Below are 21,945 nucleotides of genomic sequence, written 5' to 3'. Positions count from 1 at the left end.
AGGAGAACCAGCAGCATGATTGGTGAGACACAGCACATCTGACATCTTACTCTGCACAGCACCATGGTAAATCTACAAATACATAGATATGTCTTTAACTGAAAATGTTGTCTTGTTTTTTTCATAAAGTAAACAAAAATAGATCCATGAAGAAAAAATCTACCGATTTTTACTGAGGGAAAATTGTTAAATTTCAACTGTCTTTCAATAATTATTAAATTGACTTCCTGACTGCCAAAACATCAGTGCCATCCTTACTAAATGTTTTAATCAAGTATCTGAAACATGTAAGATCACAGGTTAATTATGGGTGAGAGGCTATTCAGCCCATTTGATCCAGCAATCCAGAGAGATCCTAATATTTCACTTGCCCCCCCCCCCCCACCGCCACCAATAGTAACATCTAATTCTTTCATAAATTATTCCAGATTTTTTGCCTTATCTGGAAGTTTTTTTTTACACATGGTGGTTACTCTTTGTGTGAAGAAGGATTTCCTGATACTGTCCTAAAATTACCCTTCTCAAGTTTGAACCTGGGTGCCCTAGTTCTACTCTCAATTTCATTAAAAATAACTTGCATTTATATAATGTCTTTAATGACCTGCATTTCACATTTGTCTGCATTAAATTTCATCTACCATTGTCCTGTCCACTAACCTATCTTGTCCAACTCATTCTGTAATTTCTGAGCTGCCTCTTCAGATTTCAATGCCCCTCCTAGTTTGGTTGCACCTGGAAATTGTACCATTTTGAATTGAATTTCTGAATCCAGGTCATTTAGAAATAGTCATGGTATTAAAAAGTATTACAAAGTATTTACAGCACAGAAGGCCATTTGGGCCAACAGATCCATGCTCGTGTTTGTTCTCCACACGAGCCTCCTCCCACCCATCTTCCTCTAACACCATCAACATCTCCTTCTATTCCTTTCTCGTGCTTATCTAGCTTCCCCTTAACTGCACCTATGCTAATCACCTCAACTACTCCTTGTGGTAGCGCATTCCACATTCTAACCATTCTTTGGGTAAATAAGTTTCTCCTGGATTCCCTATTGGATTTATTCATGACTATCTTACATTTATGGCCTAGTTCAAGTGGAAACATCTGCTCAACGTCTACCCTATCAATTCTATTCCCGTAGAAATGAACACCAGTGCTTTGTTTGCTTTTTTTTATGGCCTTATTAACCTGCATCGTTACTTTGTGATTTGTGTGTCTGTACCCCCAGATCCCTCTGTTCTTCTACCCCATTTAGAGACATTTTCCAAGGAGTATATGGCCTCCTTATTCTTCCTACCAAAATGTACTACCCCACACTTGTAGTGAAGTTCATTTGCCAATTACATGCCCATTCTGCAAGTTTATTAATGACGTCCTGTTTCTTGTCGCAGTCCTCCTCTGTATTAGCTACACCCCTTCTCCCCCCCCCCCCCCCCCCCCAAAAAAAAAATTGATGTCATCTGTGTAAGGGGTGGTGTGTGGGTCAGCTTCACCTCTGACTTATGAGCAGTTCAAATCGCTCCCACTCCCTTGGTTCTAGACCTGGATTTATTTGGGGGTTGTAATGAAATTGCCGCAGACAACTGAGTTGGTGAAAAGAACTTGGATTTTATTTGAGACAAGAAAATATACACAACACAATAAATCTGATCACTCTAAAAGGGGGAAAACTTCAGAATATGTGAGGGAGAATGACAATAGACAAAATACCTTACCCCTCCCAATCCCACCTTACACTAACTGGGTTGAATTCCAGAGGACCAGGAAATGCTCACCAAATGCAGGAATAGTTTGTAGAGTGGGAAAAACTTGCAGCTCTTCGGTTTCTTCCAGGTTGGTTTCTTGTTGGTCGCAGTGGCCCAATATTACCTAGTTTTTGGTAATATTGTTGGTTGGTTGTTTTGTGAGGCCCTTGGTTGCCGCGATTCCTTTCCGTTCTCCTTCTGTTGTCCTTCCATTGATTGATTGTCCCGAGGCTGATGTCTTTCGAATGAGCTGTGCCTCTGTCCAAACTGGACTGCTGTTTCAATTCTCTGACTGAACTGTACTGATCGAACTCACTGATTTCTTGTGGAGACAGGTCTTTAGTTTATACTAATTATTAAGGCCCGCTTATCTGCTTGCCAAATCAGTCTCGGTTCATTGTTAAATTTTGGGTGGGCTTGTTAACATTGATCTGTTCAAATTGTTTAATTGGTTTTGGGCTGGCCCCATCGATTGTTTAACCTCTTGTTTAATTGTCAGTTTTGTCCTTAGTCTGAGTTTCCTGTGGGGCCTTGAGATTCTTTGTTGGTTGGCTAAACGATTTGGTTTGTGCATGACTTGGATGGGTTCTGTGAGGCTGTTCTTCTGAGGGTCTATTGTCAGCATGTAAATGTCTTGATAGGGGCTGAGTGACGTTTAGTTTCCTCCAGACAGTTTGATTACCTCGAATACTCAAACTGGCTACTGCATAGGTAGATCCCAAATTCTTTGTTGCAGCCTTTCACAGGCCTGGACATGCCTTTTGAAATAGCCAAATCCTGGGGTTTTGACTTTAAGCCCCCTTTGGCCCAATATTCTTTTAAAACAGTCCAAAATCTCTGTGGTGTATGTGCCTTTAAGAGCAATTATGGTGTATGTGTCTTTAAGAGCCCCAGGTGTGCGTAATGCCGGTAATTGCCACTTGGGCTATATAAGCCTGTGTATTGTGTATATCCTTTAGAACCCCCACCGACTTGCTTAGTAAATACCTATGAACCAACTCCTGTCTTCAGTGTCTTTATCTACACACGGACACTACAATCTCCTCTTTTCTTGGTTTGGGGGAATCTGTAGAATTTTGTGAGCCTTACATCTGCAAATTTTAAAATTGTACTTCTGATTCCCGAATCCAAATAGTTTATTTCAATGGTGAACAACAGTGGTCCCAGCACCCTTTAATCCCCTACTCTGTTTTGGAGCCAGCTTTCTTTCCATTCTGCTAGTTGTCCCCTGACTCCACTTGTTCTGACCTTAAGTCATGAGTCTACTATGCAGTACCTTATCAAAGGCTTTTTGGAAATCCAAATAAATTGTCTACTGCATTATCCTTGTCTACCATTTCAGTTATTTCAAAGAATTCAATAAGATTGGTCAAGCATAGGTAGGAAAGTAAATTGTGAAGAGGACATAAGGAGGCTACAAAGGAATATAGATAGGTTAAGTGAGTGGGCAAAGATCTGGCAAATGGAGTATAATGTGGGAAAATGCAAAGTTGTCCATTTTGGCAGGAAGAATAAAGCATATTATCTATATGGTGAGAGATTGCAGAGGGGCTGGGTGTCCTAGTGCATGAATCGCAAAAGGTTAGAATGCAGGTACAGCAAGTAATTAGGAAAGCTAATAGAATGTTATTGTTTATTGCGAGGGGAATTGAATACAAAAGTAGGGAGGTTATGCTTCAGTTATACAGGGCATTGGTGAGACCACATCTGGAGTACTGTGTACAGTATTAGTCTCCTTATTTAAGGAAGGATGTAAATGCATTGGAAGCAGTTCAGAGAAGGTTTACTAGACTAATACCTGGAATGGGCAGGTTGTCTTATGAGGAACAGTTGGACAGGCTAGGCTTGTATCAGCTGGAGTTTAGAAGAGTAAGAGGTGACTTTGTTGAAACATATAAGATCCTGAGGGGTTTTGACAGGGTGGATGTGGGGAGGATGTTTCCTCTTGTGGGAGAATCTAGAACTAGGGGTCAATGTTTAAAAATAAGGGGTTAATTTAAGACAGCGATGAGGAGAAATTTTTTCTCATAGGGTCGTGAGTTTTTAGAACTCTCTTCCTCGAAGGGTGGTAGAAGCAGAGTCTTTGAATATTTTTAAGGCAGAGGTAGATAGATTCTTGATGAGCAAGGGGGTGAAAGGTTATCGGGGGTAGGCGGGAATGTGGACTAATCAGATCAGCCATGAGCCATGATCTTATTGAATGGCGGAGCAGGCTTGAGGGGCTGAGTGGCCTACTCCTGCTCCTAATTCGTATGTTCGTATGTAAGATCTGGCAGCAAATAGTTTTTATATTTTTAAAGCGGTTATCTTGCAACCGGAACAGGCGGTCAACTTTAACTCTTTCCATGAGGGTAGAAGAGCTCGGCACCCACACACCCTCTGGCCGAGCTACCTCCACTGGACTTTCTAGCCTTGCTGCTATGGTGCATGCTCCAGATCTCCACCTATTGGTGCAGGTGCCTGCCGATGGTAGGCAAATGGAGACCTCCCCTTAACTTGTGAACTTTGGCAGAGGGCCAGGCACGAAACAACACTCCGCTGCTGTGAATGATAATGGGCACAACACCACCAGTACTAACAAAAAAGCAAAATACTGTGGATGCTAGAAATCTGAAATAAAAACAAGAAATGCTGGAAATACGACTCAGGCAGCATCAATGGAGAGAGGAAACCGAGTTAACGTTTAAAGTCATTGACCTTTCCTCGGAACTGGCAAAAATAAAATGTAGCAGTTTTTAAGCAAATAGAGGCAGGGAAAGGAAAGAACAAAAGGGAAGGTCTGTGATAGTGGAAGGAAGGAGTGATTAAATGACAAAAGGATGATGGTGCCAGCAAAAGGGTGTGGTAATGGGACAAGTAAAGAAACACAAGATGGTTCTAGAAGAGCTGTAAATGGCAACAGCAGAATCATCCCCAGCACTTGCTGTCTTTTGGCGGGGGGAGGAGGGGAAATGGGAGCAGTGGTTATGATCTGAAATGGTTGAACTCAGATTAGTCCAGAAGGCTGTAAAGTACCTAATCGAAAGATGAGGTACTGTTCCTCAAGCTTCATTAAAACAGTGTAGGAGGTCGCAGTCAGAGTGGGAGTGGAGCAGAGAATTAAAAAGGCAAACGACCGAAAGCTCAGGGGCACACTTGTGGACTGAATGGAGGTGTTCAGCAAAATGGTCACCCAGTCTGCATTTGGTGGCCTCAGTGTAGAGGAGACTGAATCGTGAGCAGCGAATACAGTATAATCAATTGAAAGAAGTACAAGTAAATCACTGTTTCACCAGGAAGGATCGTTTGGGGGCCCTGGACGGTGGGAAGAGAGGATGTGAAAGGGTAAGTGTTGCATCTCCTGCGCTTGCATGGGAAGGTGCTGTGGGAAGGGGAGTGGGTGTTGGGAATGATTTGAAGAGTGGACCAGGTTGTCGCAGAGGGAACGATCCTGTCTGAATGCTGAAAGGGAGGGGAAGATGTGTTTGGTGGTGGCATCATGCTGGAGGTGACAGAAGTGGCGGAGGATGATCCGTTGAATGTGGAGGCTGGTGGGGTGAGAGGTGGGGACAAAGGGAAACCCTATCATCGTTCTGGGCGGGGTCACCATTACTAAGAATAGGTACACATTGTTTTTTTTAAGAAATGTACAAGTTTGGCTTCATGTCTGTTGCAGTTACAACTCCCGGAGATGATCTTGCACTGAATGTAAAATGCTGAACTAACATCAACTAAGATATAGTTATACTGCCATTCTTACTCTGTGTAGTACTAGAAACTGCTAAGACTATTTGCACCCAGAGACAATGCAGTTTGCAGCAATAAGTGAAACTATGAACTCAATGAAGAAAAACAATTTATAAGCATTGCATTTTTTCTCCTCCTAATCTCTCTTGTTGTGAATGCTGGCACAAAGCAGAACCTTCAATTATAGAATGATACAGCACAGAAGGAGGCCATTCAGACCATCGTGCCTGTGCTGGCCCTTTGGTGGAGCTATCCAATTAATCCCACTCCCCTGCTCTTTCCCCATAGCCTTGTAATTTTTTCCCTTCAAGTATTTATCAAATTCTCTTTTAAATGTTGCTATTGAATCTGCTTCCACCACACTTTCAGGCAGTGCATTCCAGATCACAACAAGTCTTTATTTACTCTGTCAAAACCATTCATGGCTTTGCACAGCACAACTGCGATCTGCAGTAGAATCAGCGCCAGGATGCAGCGGTGCAATATGATGCTGTTCATCAAACAGAAATCAGTATTTTTATATCAGTACCTTCATGCACTGATGGTTTGGGTAGCACACCAATGGGTTAGGCCCCCATAACCTTGTGGGCTCAACCTTGTGTGACAACACCACTGATAAGCCACTGTGTAATCGGGGAGCAGTTTTCCCATGAACTTCACTCGGTACTATTAGTGGTGGCGGGAGTGCAGAGATCTGTGACATTCATTTTTAAGAAATTTACATTGCTGCATGCTCTTAAGGTGCAGTCAGATGCAAATACCAGAAAATCCATGCAGGTTTGTGTGCAAAGCAAAGGATTAGCACCCATTCTTCCAAGTTATTTCAGATTATTTTCTCTCTCTTTCTCCTATCCATCTCTCTCTCCTATCCATCTCTCTCTTTCTCCTATCCATCTCTCCCTTTCTCCCATCTCTCCCTTTCTCCTATCTCTCCCTTTCTCCTATCTCTCTCCCCTTTCCCCCCACCTTTCTCCCTCTCAGAAAACAGTCTCGGTATAAATGGGTCATTTTCAGGTTGGCAATCTAACTAGTGGGGTGCCACAGGGATCAGTGCTGGGACCTCAACTATTTTGAATCTATATTAATGACTTGGATGAAGGGACAGTGTGTACTGTAGCCAAATTTGCGGACGATACATCAAAGATGGGAAAGCAAGTTGTGAGGAGGACATAGTCTGCAAAGGGATATAGATAGGTTAAGTTAGTGGGCAAGAATTTGGCAGATGGAGTATAATGTGGGAAAATGTGAAGTTATCCACTTGGGTTGGAAGAATAGAAATGAAAAATATTTAAATGGAGAAAGACTACAGAATGCGGCGGTACAGAGGGATTTGGGTGTCCTCTTACATGAAACACAAAAAGTTAACATGCAGATGCAGCAAGTAATTAGGAAGGCAAATGGAATGTTGGCCTTTATTGCAAGGGGGATGGAGTATAAAAGTAGGGAAGTCTTGCTACAACTGTACAGGGCATTGGTGAGACCACACCTGGAGTACTGTGTACAGTTTTGGTCCCCTTATGTAAGGTGGGATATACTTGCATTGGAATTGTGGTGTATGTGCCTTTAAGAGCCCCAGGTGTGCGTAATGCCGGTAATTGCCACTTGGGCTATATAAGCCTGTGTATTGTGTATATCCTTTAGAACCCCCCCAGACTTTGCTTAGTAAATACCTATAAACCAACTCCTGTCTTCAGTGTCTTTATCTACACACGGACACTACAGTGGCGACGAAGTGGAAACGGACTTACCTGCAATTCGGCAGCACCTCAAGGACATCGATTCCTCGGGCGTCCAGAAGACTCAAGGAAGTGAGAGAAACTGTGGTTTCACCAGCTGGCCAAGCTGGTGGCAGGTACTGCGCTAATCCTTCCTGGGCGTCAGGCTGGGGCTCCAGCAGCTGGCTCTACAGCTGAGACAGGCAGCGAAATCGGAGGCAAGCAATAACGGACTGGGAGGGAGCACTCGGGAGACGGCCGGCGCAGCAAGCAGGTCAGCGTTCAGACCTCCGGCGGGAATGAGTCTCCAACAGTGAATAAACGGAAACCGCAGTAAAACAGCGTTGTTATCGGCAGCAGCGGCGGGAAAGTGCGGGAAGCGCCATATCTTTGCTACAGAAAAAAAAAGTGCTGGAAGCGCCATATTTTTTCTGAAATGCCTAAATCTGGTAATATTGATGCTTTTGATAGCGAAATAGAGGATTGGACCACATACGTGGAAAGAGTAGAGGTATATTGCACTGCAAATGGAATAGAAGATGGAAAAAAAAGCTTCAGTGCTTCTGAACTTAATGGGCGCAAAGACATACGGGCTGTTACGAAACTTAATCACTCCAGCCAAACCAAAGGACAAGAATTTTAAAGAAATTGTTGATACCCTGCAGGAGCACTTAAACCCAACACCGCTGCTGATAGCGGAACGATTCAAGTTCTTCAAGAGAAATCAACACAAGAATGAAAGTAACGCTGATTACCTAACCGAATTAAGAAAGCTATCAAAGTACTGCCAATTCGGGGCAGGACTGTCAGATTATCTTCGAGACAAATTCGTTTGCGGTCTCTTAAGTGAAGGAACACAAAAAAGACTGCTTTCTGAAAAAGATTTAACATTGGATAAAGCTTTCAGTATGGCTGTATCATATGAAGCAGCAGCAAAAGGAGCTGCAGAGATACAACAAAAGACACAGGACTTCGGCACCCATGAAATGACACAGGGGTTCGGAAGATGTTATCGCTGCGGCAGATCCACCCATAACCAGAGGGACTGCTGGTTCAAGGACAAAGCATGCAGGCAATGCTGGAAGATTGGACACATTGCACGGGTATGCCAATCTGGACAAAATAAATCCACTGACAGAAAACAAAAAATCAATAAAGAAAAGTACAGGAAGGTACAAATGATGACGGACAGTAGCTCCGAAGACCAGAAGAGCGATAGCGACTTCAAAAACAAGAGACTAAGCTGTCTCAAATTACATAATGTACTTGCCAAAGAGGATTACCAAACCATTTGGGTTACCCTCACAATAGCAGGGTCCCCAGTTAAAATGGAGCTAGATACAGGATCAGCTCTAACCGTAATAAATCGACGGGATTACGAGAGGCTGTTTTCGCATATACCTCTAAAAGACACATCCATTATCTTAAAAACATATACGGGGCAGAAAGTATACCCCAAAGGAAAAATAAGGGTGCCTGTTGTATACAACGGCAAAGAAATACAAAAGTTGTATTTATACATTCTACAAGATGGTGGTCCACCGTTGTTGGGACATGAATGGATCAGGAAGATGCGTTTAGACTGGCACTCCATTCAGGCACTGACGGTGACCAGTAAGGAAAAAAACAATGATGACATCATACCTGAACGATTAAAAGGCATCTTGGCCAACGCCAAAGAAGTGTTTCAAGAGAAACTAGGAACCTTGAAAGGCATCACCGCCTCAATAAAAGTGGAAGATGCAGCAATTCCAAAAATGTTTAAGGCAAGACCGGTGCCATACGCAATACGTCCAGCAGTCGAGGCAGAGCTGGAGAATTTGGAAAAAGCAGGCGTATTATCCAAAATAGATTGGAGCGAATGGGCAACACCCATCGTTCCAGTCATGAAAAAAGCATTGAAAAATAACTCTGAAGAACAGAGAAAAATTCGCATCTGTGGTGACTTCAAGGTGACTAAACCCGGTCCTTCACACAGTACAGTATCCTCTTCCGAGGATAGAAGATATTTTTGCCTCACTATCCGGAGGGAAACGTTTCACCAAAATTGACTTGGCACAGGCATATCTACAGATGGAGGTTGAGGACGCCTCTAAAAAGTATCTCACAATAAACACACACAAAGGCCTGTACCAGTACAATCGACTGGTTTTTGGAGTAGCATCACCTCCAGCTATCTGGCAAAGTGCTATGGAGCAAGTCCTGCAAGGGATTCCGGGGACTCAATGCTACCTAGACGACATCCTTATAACAGGAGAAAATGACAACGAGCACCTTGCCAATTTGGAGCAGGTGCTCACTAGGCTGAAAGAACGGGGCCTACGAGCAAATCGCCCCAAGTGCGAATTTTTCCAAAATCAGATATATTGTGGCCACATAATTAATAATGAAGGGTTGCATAAGTCACCTGAAAAAATTGAAGCAATTATAAAAGCCCCAGCACCTGAAAATGTTTCACAATTAAGGTCATTCCTGGGATTAATAAATTACTATCATAAATTTTTACCGAACTTATCAACTCTTCTACACCCCCTTAATGAACTTCTACAGACAGGAGTGATTTGGAAATGGAACAAAGATTGTAAACGTGCCTTCCATAAATGCAAAGACTTAATCACATCCGAAGAAGTTTTGGCTCATTACAACCCATCACTACCAATCAGACTGGCATGCGATGCATCCCCTTACGGCATAGGAGCAGTATTATCCCATAAATTCCCTGATGGCTCAGAACGGCCGATAGCTTTTGCGTCACGCTCATTAAACTCAGCTGAGCGTAACTATGCCCAAATAGACAGGGAAGCACTCAGCCTGGTATGGGGAGTGAAGAAATTCAACCATTACCTACATGGACAAAAATCAACCTTGTTGACTGACCATCAACCCCTCATCTCCATATTCAACCCTAAAAAAGGTGTTTCCATTATGACAGCACAAAGGCGACAGAGGTGGTCCCTTTTTCTAGGGGCACACCAATACAACATAGAATACAAAGGGTCAAAACAGCATGGGAATGCTGACGGTTTATCGCGCCTACCGTTGCCAACGATAGAAGAGGCACCTACAGTAGACCCAGTAGAGATATTCCACTCTACCATAGTGGAATGTCTGCCAGTGACCAATTCTGCCATTGAAAGGGAGACGAGAAATGACCCGACACAATCTCGGGTCTACGATTTAACAGTGAAGGGATGGCCAGCACATGGTGAACCACTGTTGCCAGCATTCTCGCAAAGAAGAGAACAGCTGTCAGTGTGCCGAGGAACCTTGATGTGTGGATCCAGAGTGGTGATTCCACCCAAGCTCCAGGATAAAGTGCTACAGGAGCTTCACGAGGGGCATCTGGGTGGAGTGAAAATGAAGAACCTAGCTAGGGCGTTTGTATGGTGGCCAGGTATCGATGGAGACATCGAAGACATGACCAAGAGCTGCCTCGGATGCCAGAAGGTCCAAAACGCTCCACCACAGGCCCGTCTACATCATGGGAGTGGCCCTCATCTCCCTGGCAAAGGGTGCACATCGACTTTGCTGGTCCATTTATGGACTCAATGTTCTTAATCGCGGTTGATGCGCACTCCAAGTGGCCGAAGGTAATAAAGATGTCCTCCACCACCACGGAAAAAACCATCACAGTATTAAGGACCATATTTGCCAGGAATGGGCTGCCGGAACAGATATGTTCTGATAATGGACCGCAATTTGTGTCCGAAGAATTCAGGAAGTTCTTAAAAAAACAATGGGGTAAAGCACTACACGTCCGCCCCATACCATCCCGCCACCAATGGATTGGCTGAAAGGTTTGTCCAGACCTTCAAGAAGGCCATAAAGGCCATGGGTAATGAAGACATAAAACTTCAGCACAAGGTGGATAACTTCTTGTTCGCATACAGGAATGCAACACATATGGTTACCAACCAAACTCCCGCCATGATGTTCTTCAATAGAAACCTAAGATGCCGGCTGGATTTGGTCAAGCCCAACATCAGAAGGGACGTGGAGAACCGGCAGTTTCAAGGCATGAATGAAAGGCCAACTAGAACCTTCCAGATAGGTCAACAAGTTTTGGCCCGGGACTACCGTACCGAGAAATGGCAGCCTGGAACTACCTGCACACGACTAGGACCGCTGATGTATACCGTGGACATCGGAGAAAGCATAATAAGGTGCCATGCTGACCAAATCATCAAGTCATCCGAAAAGGGACAACCTACACCACCACTCTATACATCTAACGATGAAGTAGAGATACCCATATCTACCTCCGATCCGGTGATACTGGAACCCGATGAACCCGACACTGGCATTCAAGCCGAATCAGCCTTGCCAGAAGAACCTACTACACCACCAGAAACTACTACACCCCCAAGGCGTTATCCGGACCGAGTCAGGAAGCCTCCTGAGAGACTAACTTATAATTAATTAATTACAGCAATGTATATTATTTTGCATATAACATGTAATTAATAATTACTTCAAATATGATGTACTGGTTAGCTAAAAGGGGAGGAATTGTGGTGTATATGCCTTTAAGAGCCCCAGGTGTGCGTAATGCCGGTAATTGCCACTTGGGCTATATAAGCCTGTGTATTGTGTATATCCTTTAGAACACCCCCCAGACTTTGCTTAGTAAATACCTATGAACCAACTCCTGTCTTCAGTGTCTTTATCTACACACGGACACTACAGGAGGCAGTTCAGAGAAGGTTCATTCCTGGGCTGGAAGGGTTGTCTTGTGAGGAAAAGTTGAGCAGGTTGGGCCTACACTGGAGTTTAGAAGAATGAGAGGTGATCTTATTGAAACATATAAGATTCTGAGGGGGTTGGACAGGGTAGATACTGAGAGGATGTTTTCCCCTCGTGGGGAATCTAGAACGAGAGGGCATAGTCTCAGATTAAGGGTTCGCCCATTTAAGACGGAGATGAGGAGGAATTTCTTTCTCAGAGGGTCGTGAATCTTTGGAATTCTTTACCCCAGAGAGCTGTGGAAGCTGAGTCATTGAATATATTCAAGGCTGAGCTCTCTCTCTCTCCCCGCCCCTCGCTCGCTCGCCCGCTCTGGCCCCGTCCCCTGCCCGCTCTGGCCCCCCATCTCTGTCCTCCCCTGCCCCCCCCCCCCCTCTCTGTATGGGCCAGATGTCTCACTGTGCCTCACCTAAAGCTAAATAAATTATTTTTCTAATTGTATAGCATGGTACTTTGCTTTGATAGGGTGGCGTAAAATCCTGGTACAACTATTGCATTGGCTACTGCACCAGACATTGTCTTGCCTGCCAATTCCCAACATTTGTGTAAATTAATTGTCTTGGGCAACTCGGGAAAGGACTTGCATTTATAGAGTGCTTTTCACAACCTCAAGACATTGCAAAGTGGCTTACAGCCAATGAAGAGTTTTTTGAATTGCAGTTGCTGCTGAAGTTATTGCAAGAGGGATGGAGTATAAAAGCAGGGAAGTCTTGCTTCAGTTATACAGGGTACTGGTGAGGCCACACCTGGAATACTGTGTACAGTTTTGGTTTCCATATTTAAGAAAAGATATACTTGCTCTCGAGGCAGTTCAGAGAAGGTTCACTCAGTTGATTCCGGATATGAGGGGGTTGACTTATGAGGAAAGGTTGAGTAGGTTGGGCCTCTACTCATTGGAATTCAGAAGAATGAGAGGCGATCTTATCGAAACATATAAGATTGTGAGGGGGCTTGATCGGGTGGATGCGGGGCGGATGTTTCCACTGATGGGTGAGACGAGAACTAGGGGGCATAATCTTAGAATAAGGGGCTGTCGTTTCAAAACTGAGATGAGGAGAAACTTCTTCAGAGGGTAGTAAATCTATGGAATTTGCTACCTCAGAGAGCTGTGGAAGCTGCGACATTAAATAAATTTAAAACAGAGATAGACAGTTTCCTAGATGATAAGGGAATTAGGGGTTACGGGGAGCGGGCAGGGAAGTGGACGTGAGTCTAGCTTCGGATCAGCCATGATTCTATTGAATGGCGGAGCAGGCCCGAGGGGCCGTATGGCCTACTCCTGCTCCTACTACTTATGTTCTTATGAAATGAAGGAAACCCGGCAGCCAATTTGTGCTCCGCAAGTTCCCACGAACGGCAATGAGATAACATGACCAGATAATTTGTGTTTTATAATGATGATAGTTGAGGGGTAAATATTGGCCAGGACCCTGGGAGAACTCCCCTGCTGCTCTTTGAATTATATCATGGGATCTTTTACATTCATCTGAGGGGGCATACGGGTCTCTGTTTAATGTCTTATCCAAAAGATAGCACCTCAGTCAGTGCAGTATTCCTTTAATACTGCACTGTAGTGACAACCTGGATTATGTGCTTGAGTGGGTCATGGAAAGAAGCATGAGAGATGGCCCACTCTCATTTGTCCTTCCTTTACTTTGTACCAGCCATGTGTATAGTTCCCACATAAGGGGTCTCCTTTGCAGGAGTATTTTGATGTGTTTAACCTTGCTGTCCAAGATAATTTGGTGTATATTTTTGCCTACTATTGCTCCTTCATAAAATGTTGGGAGATTATAGCATAAGTGAATGATAGGACTTTATTGGTGACATATGGTTTGCTAAGATGTTCCTGTAGAATTCTGTTTAGCTGGAAGTGTGTGCGCACGTATGCTTCTATCACTCTCCCTCCCACATTACCCTGCATCATTTATCCCTTCATCATTTATACTATGCTGTTGAGCAATTAAAAAAAAAAAGTGTGCCCACAAATTTGCACAGGGATGCAAGCCTGGCAGTTAAGATGAGGTTGTGCCCACTGGTGCCCTTTAACATTGATCCTGCCAGTGTACATTGGCATGCAGGCACAAGCTGGGTCCAATGTTAAGCTTGTATAATTTGCATGATTATGTTGCTTTTCTCATTTCAAGGTTACATTTTGGTTTTTGGGTTAAGGATGATGCAAAGTTATGGGTCCTTCCGCTTTCTTCATGATACCACTGTGAGTGAAGAAGCACATGTGCCCACCAGCTCCCTTGGGCCAGAAACTCCAGTGCCCTGCTACTATCCTTCTACACCCCCCCCCTCCCCCCTGGCAAAACTGTTTTAGTCCCTTCAGCCCCATTCCAAATTGGGATGATAATGGTGCCCATGTCACCTACCTGCCTTGCACCCCACTTTCATCCTTCAGGACTTCACACCTCATTTCAGTGAGCAGCCTCCACACTTGCACCAGGTCCCACTAAGTCTGGGGAAGTAGGAAAAGCCAGTGTTTGGAATCCCTCCCTCGACCCCACCTCTTGATACTGGCAGACCAAATCAGACAAGGCACGCAGAAAAAAAAACCTCCCAGTAAAGGCTGGGACTTTATGCTTAACTCCCATCATATGTACCCAAAGGCCTGTGCATTTTCTGTGCCAATGTCTGCAGTACTTATGACAAGGAAGCATTGTTGAATGCTGTGCAACAAAACTTCAGTGATGTAGCTTTAGTTGGCAATGAGCATTTATAATTTTGTAATTAAAGGTCTTATCTCCTACATATTTGAGTATTTATTTGTAACTTTGTGTGAGAGCATCCTTTCTGTCTACATGCAGTAGAATCTGCACGCAAATGTTTGGCTTGTCTAATTTGCATGATTCAATTGATTTTCTCATACTTCAAGGCTACATCTGGGTGATTGGGCTGTGGATGGTGTAAATATATTGGTTCTACTACTTTCTTCATGATACCACAATGGGAAAAGGAGCACATGTAATGGAACCAGACTTGAGAATAAGTTGCTTTCTCCTATGAGATTAGTCTGTGCATTGTTTGTAGTCTCCCTTCAGACCCACCCCTACCCCAAGACTCTATCATGGTTCAGTTTGGTTGAGTAAAGGAAAATTCATGTGTTATAGATGTCTAACAAGCTATTGTGAAATTGAAGAATTTTGTGCATCTTGGGAACACAAATGCTTGAAAAAGTGAAACTACTGTGTATTTACATTAGTCCATCATTATTTTAAGGTGCAACACTGCTACTTTTAATAACTTTGCTTTTCTTCATATTCTTATAGAATTAGTCAACCTATTCTGGTTTTCAATCTTAATTGGATGCTTTTTATCCCCTCTTTTTATTAAAAAAAAAAAAATTTTTAAAAATCTTTTATTTTGCAGTATGGAATACAACTGTACCAAAATTATAAAATGCCACAGCAAAGGAGAGGTAGCCTCACATCACTGAATTCATCACCAATGGTATGGCGTTCAATATATAAAACTGTAGACAATTAGAGTGTGACTTTGCAGTTGGATAAATCTGGAATTAATATTGTATCTCATCCTTGCAGAAGTCACCTAGCATAATTGTATTTTAATATGACTAGAAAGATTGAAGGTGGCAAAGATGAAGAACTGATGGTTCTTTGTTTTCTTGTGCTAATTCACTTATTTAAAACTTGCATTAGACTAAGGTGTTTGTAAAGAAGCTGTAGTGTTAGCACATCAGGGTGCCTTGCTGCAGACACACAGCTGGTTGTTAGTGGTTCAGATCATACTCTCTCAGCTGTAAAAGTGTGTGCTGTTAAGTAGTCCCTGCATAAGTATAAAAAAAAGTGGAGGTGAAATAATTGTTTAATCAACTTAATCGGGTAGAATGGAAACTCAGTGATCTGCTATAATGGAATGGATCCACTGGTGAATAATGGAAATTGATGGATAATTCAAGAGTGTCCAAATTTTGAACTTTCACATACTACCCTCAGCTTGCAACGAAGACCAGTACAATACAAATAATATGAATAAAAAAGGGTTTTTTGGGGCTTTCAGTTTAGTTTATGTCAAATGAGAAAAATTTGGCGCAGTCTGCAATGCAATGCGGCAAAACTCAAGCAAGGCTTTATTCTAACACGTTGAATAGATGGAAAAGCAGGTTACTTGTGGTTCCACTCTAATCAAAATACTTAATTGCACATCTTGCCTTACAACTGACTCCCGTGCATTACCAAGCTTACTAAATTGAAAGTATGCTCCTAACATTTAAAAAAAACTGTTGAGCAAAACAAAGATTGGGGCTCACATGGGGAAAAGGTAGACCTGAAATAAAGATGAATAAAAATGTTTAACATTTTTTAAAAAAGTTTCTTAATTTTTTTATTAAATGTATCAATTTGAGACTCCATAAAATGAAAACTGGTTTTTCAGGACCGTAACATTTGTTTAGCAGTCAATACTATAGAATTTATAATCTTTATAAATTTGTTCTTGAGATGTGCGTAATGCTGGGGCAAGGCCTCATTTATTGCTCATCCTTAGTTGCACTGACATCTGAGTGGCTTGCTCGGCCTCTTCAAAAAGTATTAATAGTTAATCACAGAGCATTGGACTGGAGTCAAGTGCAGGTCAGAACAGGTAGTGGTTGCAGGTTCCCTTACCTTCCGGACATTAGGACATCAGTAATTCAGTTCTTCTGACAATCCAGCAGCTTTCTTAAACACAAATTCGATTTTAGTGAATTCAGTTTAACAACTGAGGAAGTTAAACGTTCAAGATTGTTGTACAGTACTAAACTACAACACTACTGTAATGCTATCAAAGACATCTATATATTTTATTTTTGTAGTATTTTCACCATCAGTAAAGATACAATCTTTGCTTTCTTTCCAATGTATTCTGAGAATATTTAATTGTGGACTGATTGGTGTTTCTATTTTATTTTGAAGCTGTGCGGTCTTGAATTTTGACTCATTAGTGATGCCTGAATGATGATTACTTATGGATTATTCAGACTTTCTCACTTGTTTAAAAACTGTTATTTGTTAGTTTAAAACAGATTTTTGAAAGAATTTCTTTTGTCCTCATAGAGGAGCATCTCAGAAAATTCACTGGTAGCTATGGACTTCTCTGGACACAAAGGAAGAGTAATTGAAAACCCCACAGAGGCGCTTACAGTTGCTGCCGAGGAGGGGTTGGCATGGCGGGTAAAGCATTGGTTTTAACATTAGCCAACAAAAGCTGTAGTTTTTTTTAAATTTGGTGATACAGAAGAGAATAATTTGAAGTGCAACATTATTTCTGTCCATTAATCTCTTTTCCTACAATTAATCAGTTGTAACTACATTTTAATTACCAACTGTACAGTGGAATCCTTTTTATAGTGATTGATTTGGCCATTAGCCCTCCATTGGATCAGTATAATTGACTGATCAGAAGATAGCAATTCCTGATGTGTACTGTCGTTTCCTGATCTATAATGTGTAATATATTACTAAGCAATGCTGCTGAGCACCCAGCAGCAATTTAAACAGCTGATTGGTCACCTCCATAAAAAGAGTGACTCCTCTTCAAAGTGGTTCATTGTATGTGGAGTGCTATGGTACATTTGAGAGCTGTGATCAGGCATTGTATAAATGCAAAACAAAAAACAGAAGTCTGTCAGTTGACACCTCTGGTCTGAGACCCTTCCCCAGGACTGCCTGACCAGCTTGAAGTTTTTTTTTCTGGTTTTGTTTTCAGATTTCCAGCATTTATATAGCTTCTTGATCATGCAAATGCAAGTTCATGCTTAAATAGCTCCTCAACCTTTCTCCTCTTATGCTGCTCAGAATGGCAGTCTTACTTTGCTCCTTTCATTGTTCTTAATCCAAAACCCGAATTTTGAATAGAAAACTGTTCATTTGATTGGTGGTGAAAATTGAGCACCATTGCTCAGTAGTGCAATAACTGAGTCAGCCACAGGATCCTTTGCAGTTAATAATTTAGGACCAGTTAAGAATATTTAGCAATAACAGAAAACGCTGGAAAAACTCAGCAGGCCAGGGCAGCATCCGTGGAGAGAGAAACTGAGTTAACGTTCCAGGTCGAAGACCCTCCATTTCTCTCTCCACGGATGCTGCCCTGGCCTGCTGAGTTTTCCAGCGTTTTCTGTTATTTTGGATTTCCAGCATCCGTAGTATTTTGCTATCGTAAGAATATTTAGCAGTCCATTTTTAATGTTGTTACCCATTCACATGCTGGATTGTGCAGTTTAACAAATCTGCAATTGAAAACAATTGTTGTTCAACACTGGGGAGCTACCACAGAAGTGATCTCTGTAGTCAAATTGCACTAATCACTATAAATGGTTAGTGGCAGGTGGTTGTGGTTTTTGCAATGCATATTTTAAATGTTATGAGCAAATGATAGGATTCCACTGAAACTGTTTGAGGTAAATTTGCAAAGGGATAGCTTACAAATCAATTTATACTTGAAATTCAGTTTAAATATGTTTAATAATGCATAGTAAGAATGAAATTGATATTTTTAAATTTAAATTCTTATAAAAACAGAGGAGAAGCTGTCATCGTTTGAACGCATATGGAAGTCCAACCACGTCGCAGAGCACTACTCCATGCCAAGGTTGTTTCAATATGTACTTTGTGCTTGAAAAAATCATATTGTATAAGCTAAACAAATTATTAGTGTCAGTTAATTTTAAATGAAAAATGTTTGCTGATGCTCTTAAATACTGACCCACTATTGCCAATTGTTTGAAGAACTGGAGACTATTAGCTGAAATTCAAACATTCAAGTCTTTGCCAATTATATTGTGGTTATGATGGGACAAATTATTTCTGAGACATGAAACTAGTATAAAAATAACAATGTAGTAATGCCATTTTTAGGAATTCTGTTTTGCCTTTATAATTTAGCCATTCACAGGATGCAGCTATGGTTTCATCACCGAATCACCAGAGATGAAGCTCAAAAACTGATAGAACAACAAGGTCTTGTGGATGGGTAAGCATCATTTTTAAAAGAATGTTATATTTAGATGGGGCGTTATTCCATAATTCACTTCAAATGCTAATACTTGTAATATTATAACAGCAAGTGTTTCCAGTTAGTTTGAATTTGGAAAAATGTTCATCTTGAAACCAGCAAATATTTCTATTAGATACATTTGTGATTGTTTTCGCTTAAAGCTTCTATAAGATACTGGCACTGACACTGGGCTTTATGCCTTTTTGGAGCTAAGCCTTTAAAATGTTGATAGTTAAGCAAAATATTAACACTGGTAATGTGAGATTCAACCTTCTAAATAGTCTTTACATAATAAAATCAATCTATTACTGTGATTGTGTTGAAGTCTTGAATTGAATTATTTCTCCTTTGTAGTCATTCAGGTCTCCGCTTCTAAACTCTTTATTTTTTGTATGTCACTTAATGGAAGATGGAATAACTTTTTTGTTTCACATTTTTCATGCACTGTCTGTGTTGTCATTTTAATGGGGTTCACATAATTGGTGTGGTGTGACACTTATCCTGTATGTTGATTGAAACATTTGCATAAGAACATAAGAATTCGGAGCAGGAGTAGGCCATATGGCCCCTCGAGCCTGCTCCGCCATTCAAAAAGATCATGGCTGTACTTCGGCCTCAAATTCACTTTCCCGCCCGATCCCCCATATCCCTTGATTTCCCCATGACTCCAAAAATCTATCTATCTCAGTCTTGAATATACTCAACAACTCAGCATCCATAACCCTTTCAGGAAGAAAATTCCCAAGATTCACAACCGTCTGAGAAGAAGTCCCTCCTCATCCCAGTCTTAAATGACCGACCCATTATCCTGAGACTATGCCCCCTAGTTCGAGACTCTCCAGCCAGAGGAAACAATCTCTCAGCATCTACCCTGTCGATCCCCCTCAGAATCTTTTATGTTTGAATGAGATCACCTCTCATTCTTAACTCGAGTGTATAGGCTCAATCTCTCAGGACAACCCTCTCATCCCAGGGATCAATCTAGTCAACCTTTGTTGCACTGCTTCTAAGGCATGTATGTCCTTTCACAATGATGAGACCAAAACTGTGCACAGTGCTCCAGGTGTGGTCTCACCAAAGCCCTGTACAATTGCAGCAAGACTTCCTTACTCTTGTACTCCAACCCCCTTGCAATAAAGGCCAACATGCCATTTGAAACATAGACACATAGAAGATAGGAGCAGGAGTAGGCCATTCGGCCCCTCGAGCCTGCTCTGCCATTCAATGCGATCATGGCTGATCATCCAAATTCAGTACCCTGTCCCTGCTTTCTCCCCATATCCCTTGATCCCTTTAGCCTTAAGCAATATATCCAACTCCTTCTTGAATATATTTAATGAATTGGCCTCTACTGCCTTCTGTGGTAGAGAATTCCACAGGTTCACCACTCTCTGGGTGAAGAAATTCCTCTTCATCTCTGTCCTAAATGGCTTACCCCTTATCGTTAGACTGTGACCCCTGGTTCCTGGACTCCCTGACCATCGGGAACATCCTTCCTGCATCTAGTCTGTCCAGTCCTGTCAGAATTTTATAAGTTTCAATGAGATCCCCTCTCATTCTTCTAAACTCCAGTGAGTAAAAGCCCAATCGACCCAATCTCTCCTCATACGTCATTCCTGCCATCCCAGGTATCAGCCTGGTGAATCTTCGCTGCACTCCCTCCATGGCAAGAACATCCTTCCTCAGATAAGGTGACCAAAACTGCACACAATACTCGATGTGGTCTCACCAAGGCCCTGTACAACTGCAGCAAGACATCCTTGTTCCTGTACTCAAACCCTCTTGCTACGAAGGCCAACATACCATTTGCCTTCTTAACTGCCTGCTGCACCTGCATGCTTACTTTCAGCGACTGGTGCACAAGGACACCCAGGTCTCGTTGCACTTCCCCCTTCTCCCAATCTATTGCCATTCAGATAATAATCTGCCTTCCTGTTTTTGACACCAAAGTGGATAACCTCGCATTTATCCATGTTATATTGCATCTGCCATGCTTCTGCCCAATCACCCAACCTGTCCAAATCATCCTGGAGTTTCTCGGCATCCTCCTCACAGCACACACGCCCACTTAGCTTTGTGTCGTTTGCAAACTTGGAGATATTACATCCAGTTCCCTTGTCTAGATCATTAATCTATATTGTGAATAGCTGGGGTCCAAGGACCGATCCCTGCGGTTCCCCACTAGTCACTGCCTGCCACTCGGAAAAAGACCCGTTTATTCCAACTCTTTGCTTTCTGTCTGCCAACCAGTTCTCTATCCAAGTCAATACCTTGCCCCCAATCCCATGTACCTTTACACGCTAATCTCTTATGTGGGACCTTATCGAAAGCCTTTTGAAAGTCCAAATACACCACATCCACTGGTTCTCCCTTATCTATTTTACCAGTTACATCCTCAAAAAATTCCAGTAGATTAGTCAAGCATGATTTACCTTTTGTAAATCCATGTTGACTGTCCGATCCTGTCACTGTTTTCCAAGTGCTCTGCTATTACATCTTTTATAATGGACTCCAGCATTTTCCCCACTACCGATGTCAGGCTTACCAGTCTGTAATTCCCCATTTTCTCTCTACCACCTTTTTTGAATAGTGGGGTAACATTAGCTACTCTCCAATCCATGGATACTGTTCCAGATACTGTTCCAGATTCCATCGAATGTTGGAAGATGATCAGCAATGTATCTACTACTTCTAGGGCCACTTCCTTAAGTACCCTAGGATGTAGATTATGAGGCCCTGGGGATTTATCGGCCTTCAATCCCGTCAATTTCCCTAACACCATTTCCCTACAAATACTGATTTCTTTCAGTTCCTCCCTTTCATCAGACCCTATGTTCCCCGACATCTCTGGGAGATTATTTGTATCCTCCTTTGTGAAGACAGAACCAAAATATATATTTAATTGGTCAGCCATTTCTTTGTTCCCCATTATAAATTCCCCTGATTCTGACTGCAAGGGACCTACGCTTGACTTCAGCAATCTTTTTCTCTTCACATATCTATAAAAAGCTTTTACA

The 21,945-nt window shown here is 42.3% G+C and overlaps 1 protein-coding gene across 3 annotated transcripts in view; it reads left to right on the top strand.

The window, feature by feature from the left end:
- grb14 (growth factor receptor-bound protein 14) overlaps nucleotides 1-21,945 on the top strand; it is a 293,218-nt gene that overhangs the window by 255,668 nt on the left and 15,605 nt on the right. For all 3 annotated transcript variants that reach the window (XM_085986430.1, XM_085986432.1, XM_085986433.1), the window contains 4 exons: nucleotides 15,305-15,385; nucleotides 16,990-17,106; nucleotides 18,454-18,523; nucleotides 18,817-18,904. In XM_085986430.1, coding sequence (XP_085842556.1) covers nucleotides 15,305-15,385; nucleotides 16,990-17,106; nucleotides 18,454-18,523; nucleotides 18,817-18,904 — 356 coding nt within the window. The remainder of the gene's footprint in view (nucleotides 1-15,304; nucleotides 15,386-16,989; nucleotides 17,107-18,453; nucleotides 18,524-18,816; nucleotides 18,905-21,945) is intronic.

This window comes from Somniosus microcephalus, chromosome 4 (genome assembly GCF_052327205.1).
Source record: "Somniosus microcephalus isolate GS21.2 chromosome 4, FLI_Smic_1.0, whole genome shotgun sequence".
NCBI lineage: Eukaryota > Metazoa > Chordata > Chondrichthyes > Squaliformes > Somniosidae > Somniosus > Somniosus microcephalus.
This window is presented reverse-complemented; position numbering and strand designations above follow the sequence as displayed.